Source organism: Lepisosteus platostomus, chromosome 9 (genome assembly GCF_059453375.1).
Source record: "Lepisosteus platostomus isolate fLepPlt1 chromosome 9, fLepPlt1.hap1, whole genome shotgun sequence".
Classification (NCBI taxonomy): domain Eukaryota; kingdom Metazoa; phylum Chordata; class Actinopteri; order Semionotiformes; family Lepisosteidae; genus Lepisosteus; species Lepisosteus platostomus.
This window is the reverse complement of record NC_142619.1, coordinates 37,932,501-37,937,500: the sequence shown is the minus strand read 5'-3', so window position 1 is coordinate 37,937,500 and position 5,000 is coordinate 37,932,501. Positions and strand designations below refer to the sequence as shown.

The 5,000-nt window shown below is 33.0% G+C and overlaps 1 protein-coding gene across 10 annotated transcripts in view; it reads right to left on the bottom strand.

The window, feature by feature from the left end:
* The window catches only part of foxp2 (forkhead box P2), a 186,078-nt gene that overhangs the window by 84,704 nt on the left and 96,374 nt on the right, over positions 1-5,000 (bottom strand). For 7 of the 10 annotated variants that reach the window (XM_088644887.1, XM_088644888.1, XM_088644891.1 and 4 more), the window contains one exon: positions 65-242. The exons of the other annotated variants lie outside the window; for them this stretch is intronic. In XM_088644887.1, the coding sequence (XP_088501013.1) occupies positions 65-232 (168 nt within the window). In that variant the 5' untranslated portion in view covers positions 233-242. The remainder of the gene's footprint in view (positions 1-64; positions 243-5,000) is intronic. 10 annotated transcript variants of the gene reach the window in all.

Below are 5,000 nucleotides of genomic sequence, written 5' to 3'. Positions count from 1 at the left end.
TCAATACTGTTTTGTTATTGTGTACTTGAAATCACATACTAATTCTAAGGAAAACACAACTTACCTGCTGTTGTTGCAGATGCAGCAGTTCAACTGTGCTTACTTCACTGCTTGTGTCACCACTTGATCTTCCATCTCTACTGCCAGCATCTAATTGGCTGCTTAGAGTGCTCATTCCATTTTGATTCATTGAACTGTTGCTTATTGTCTCTGTCGCGGATTCCTGCATCATGACTTAATACCTAAAAGTGATTAAGAGGCATCAATTAATGCTCTTGTTATACCTTTACACTTTCAATAATAAGGTGGTCCCTTTCTGCAAATTAAAGCATGGCGGGGAAGAGTTGATGCAAAAAGCATTTTTCACTCTTTGAATAAATGAAGCTATAAAAACAAATGTGTTTTGTGAGCAATCTCTAAATGTGGTCAGAATTTAACAACCAAAATAAGTCATGCATTAGGCTTTAAGCAAACGGCTTTTATGGACGGGGGTTTATGTGTTTTAAGGTTTGGCTATCTGTAAAACAATTTAAGGGAAAGGCATGGTTGTGCACATACACATCTATTTCCTCATATGTTATCTGGTTTTGACAACCATAGCTAGGTATACAGCCTTACTTAAAATATTCACTATCTTGATTCTGTCAGAATTTTACAGCATGTCTTATGCAAAAGGAGTTGTTTAATGATGCACAGCTAATCATGCAAAATTAAAATTTTGTAAGGGAGTTACAAATCATATGGTATCACCTAGTGATAAATGATATAATGGGCTTCTCCCTTTTTTGTGACTAAATAAAATTTGCCTTGGAGGCTTTTTAAGAAAAAGCTCCAATGTCACATATTGGCTAGTTTTTTAATCAAACCACTGATATTCATTTATTTTTGTGACATTTAAAACATTTAATACTGTCCTTCCTGGGAAGTAATTAAGCTCATGCATGAGCAGCAATCAAACTGTTCAGATGAAGATGACTTAAACCTCAATTTTAACATAGGCAAATAAATGAAAGATATAAAATTAATTTTCCTGGCATGTATTAGATATGAAAGCTGGAAATAAAAATCTATCAAGAATATCACTAATGATTGTGCTAAAAACAGCATAAATTATGCATATTACCTTCTCTACTGTAATAAATGTTTTATCATTTTCACTGCATAAATGCACTGTACTTTCAGGATAGCAATGAGATGTCCTGCCAAGATCAGTTGAAATCCTCGCAATAAATAAAGAACCATTCTGACCTAACAAACCACTATTTCAAAGTACAGTATATTCTGCACCCACAATGTAAAAAGGGCTCTTCTCCTGGCTCAACTCAACACCACATACCCTCACAGGGTAAAATACGTATATTGTAACCTCAAGTATTGTGCTTGTTTTTCATTCATGTCTGCATATTGTTGACAGATCTATTAAAAATAAATTCAAAAAACTTTATTTTGTTACATCTTGTCCAGAAATTAGGAGAACAAAATACCTTCATCATCCAAGATTGATATTTTTCATTGTATTCCAGGTAGGTTATCTTGACACCATACTAAACATTATCAATTATGTGTACCATGAAAGACACTGTTCTTCTTAGCCTGGACAAATACATTTGGCCCTTACTTTGCCCCGGTGATTTATTTCAAGTCCTGAATTAAAGCACACCATGACTGCGGCCTCTTGGAAATAACCTTAGAACATAATCAAATGATCTAATCCAGATCAGACACGGACCATTCCATTTTTTAAAAGTATTTATCTGAGGTAAGTGCAAAACATAAATTATTTGCTAATCCTAAAACACGTTTAAAAAAAAATAGTTAAAGCTTTCTAGGGACATGCAGAAACTTCTGATTGCTAATGTGAGGATGTTCAGAGCAAGAATAAACAGGATCTAAGTAAAACAAACAAGAGCAAAGTTACATAAAGGGTGACAGCTGCTAAAGCTACAGTAAACAACTGCTGTACCAGATGTGTTTATGAACAAACACTCCCTGTTAAACATTTTATTGAACATTTGCTAAGAAAGAGAATACAAACGGAAAATGTGACACCCAGTGATGAATTTCACAGGAAGAAAACAAAGCTAGTACTCTTTGCTGGGATCAGGCAGCTAATAAGTATTCAAATTAGGCATAAATTTTACATGCACAATGTTTAAAATATTCAGAGAAAGAGGGTCTGATTGCCTTTACTAGTTATATGAAAATTCTAATGCAGTCTTTTAACGACAGTGAGTGCACTGAAAACTCAAAAGATATATTTAAAAAAGAAGAAAAGAAAGGCTTTTATTAACAGGTGAATACAAGTTAATCTATTTTTTAAACCTACTTAAAATTGCAAATTACAACTTGAGGCAATTTAGCTTTATTACTCTCACAAAAATGAAAAATAACATCTATAAAAATTGAACTTATTTGGCTGTTAATCTATTCCTTACACCTGAACTAACCTAAACCTAAAGAGTTATGGTCAGAGGAGGAGTGGAAAGAGATTGTACTTTTCAACCACAACCAGGACTAGAATTTGATATTTAATAAAAAAACGGCTGAAGATTGAGAACGAAAACATACAATATGTGGCTATAATGAAGAAAACATTACTTGCAGTGTTTTATTCTTTTATACAGTAGTACATTTCCAGAAGCTGCACCTGACAAAGGGAAATCCCTTTTATAATACATTTTGTACTTCAAGAACTATAAAATAGCAAGATTTGTTCCAGCAAAAAGAAAGCAATGAACTATATAAAAAAGCACACAAAAAGCAGTACTATTGTTTTTTTAACAAGGACCCATATGAAAATATATACAAAATCCATATTATTTTATTTAATACTAATAAGAATGGCAAGAAATGTCTGATATATGATTCGATTGTTTTTATCTTTTAACACAAAGAAAGTATTATAATTATTCACAGGCAACATTTGGATCTGCCAATGTATAAATCAATTATAAAAGACCCCTACTGTCTTACAAAATGCATGTGTATCAAGCTAATTGTTGGAAACGAATCCAAACACAGAAATGGCATTTTATTAAAGTGGTTCTAAGATAACTCTCTGTTCTGCAGAAAAATACCTATATAGAACTGTAGAAAGAAACCAATAAAGAATATGTATAGAGACAAAGAAAATCCAGAACATTTGTTATAGTAAATGCATGTCCTTTGGAAGCCTTCTTCTTCAGGTTTCTTTTGAAGCACCATACTAGCACTGTAGCTGACTGCACAAGATAGTGGTTTCTCTTCTTAAACAATCTGGATTGAAAGGTTACTTAGTGTAACAATATTTACTTGCAGAATTGTGTTGTTACCAAGGGTATAATGGATGGTGGCTATTCAGGTTTACGCAAGATTGAGTGAAACATGAGGCGTTAGCCATGTGTTTGACATGTTTCAAATTGCTATAATCCAGTATTAAACACACCCAGCAATTCATGCCATTTCTTGCAGCCATAATCTTGAACAACGCGTGCCCAACCACTTATTACATAAATTAGTACATGACTCCTTGTTAAAGTCACAATAGTACTTTTGTATTTATTCCATGGGTTTATTCAAAACTGTAGATGTGTAATACTACAGTGCAACATTCTTGGATTATCAAATATTTAATATTTCAAGACTACTTCATTATATAAGGAGAAGGAGCTGTAGTATCATCTGTAATCCTTTCCTTATACTTAATCTTTAAAGTTGGAAAGAATAAATTATTGCGCCTCTCAGGCAACTACCTTTACAATCTGTTTGTGAAATATCACAAAATATTTGCAAATCTTTTAAAACTCCTACATTCTGTTAGCATTATATACACACTTTCCCTGAGAATTGTGTTTGTTATTTCTTTCCCACTGTGTGGACTGATTAAACTTTTTCTCTTGACTCTTCTACATTACAAAGCTGTCACTTCTAAGCAGTCAGGCAAAGTTAGATCACCCTATGGAAGACCTTAAAAATTAATCTTTATAATAAATTCAAGGTACTGATTGTTTACAACAGATATGTGATTTTAAGCCCTTGTTGAGCAAAAATGTTATGAAAAGAAAAGTGCTTGATGTAAAGATGTTTTACACTCATCTATCAAACCTCCCTCCACTTGTACTGCAAAATACTGGCAGTGAATACAATAATTGATCTAACATTCATGCATTTCCATCTCTCACGTTTTTATATTCAAAATGATTCAGACGAAATACCCCTTACCACAAAACAAAATCTTGATAGTTGCAGATGCTGGCTTATATACAGGACTATATGTAGGATGTGTACGACTCTTTTTCAAAGCCAATAATTCCTTTCTCATTAAAATTGCTATATGTTGCATGTAAAATAGCAATCTATTTTAGAAATCTATTCCAGTGTAAAAAATAACTTGAGTTTGAATGATGACCAGATAATCTGTGATCCACGAATTCTATTCATTACAGCAAATCTCAGCAGCACAGGTAGTTGACATGCACATATTGTTTAAAAATTATAATTACATTTTACAGTCTGCTTCTTTTTCACTTGGCTAAGATTTAAAAGTTAGTATGGGGTATTATTTTAAATAATCACAACTTCTGTGCTCCAGTGAAATTAATTCATCATTGACATGGAGTACAATGCATACAAAATAAAGAGGTGCTATGCTAAGTATGCTCAAATCCTTAATACATTAGATTGCCTAATAAATCAAAATGCCAAAAAATGAAAGGTTTGGATAAAAGTGTGTAACTTGTGCACAACAATTTGAATATGTTAAAACAATGCCCAGCTTCAGCAAGAGCAATTTACACTTCATTGTTATTTACACCACTTTTCCAGAAGCCTGGATTTTTTAGACAAATTGTGACTCAAACGCATGTGTGCATCAAAGGTCATCACCATGCTCTCCTTTTTCTCTTTCACAGCCTCACAGGCTCACACAGCCTATGAAGAGTTCTGAAGGATATCAATTACAGTATTAAACTAGCCTTGCACTCGTTTTAAAAACAGTCACTTTTTAAGCAGTGCTTTACTCC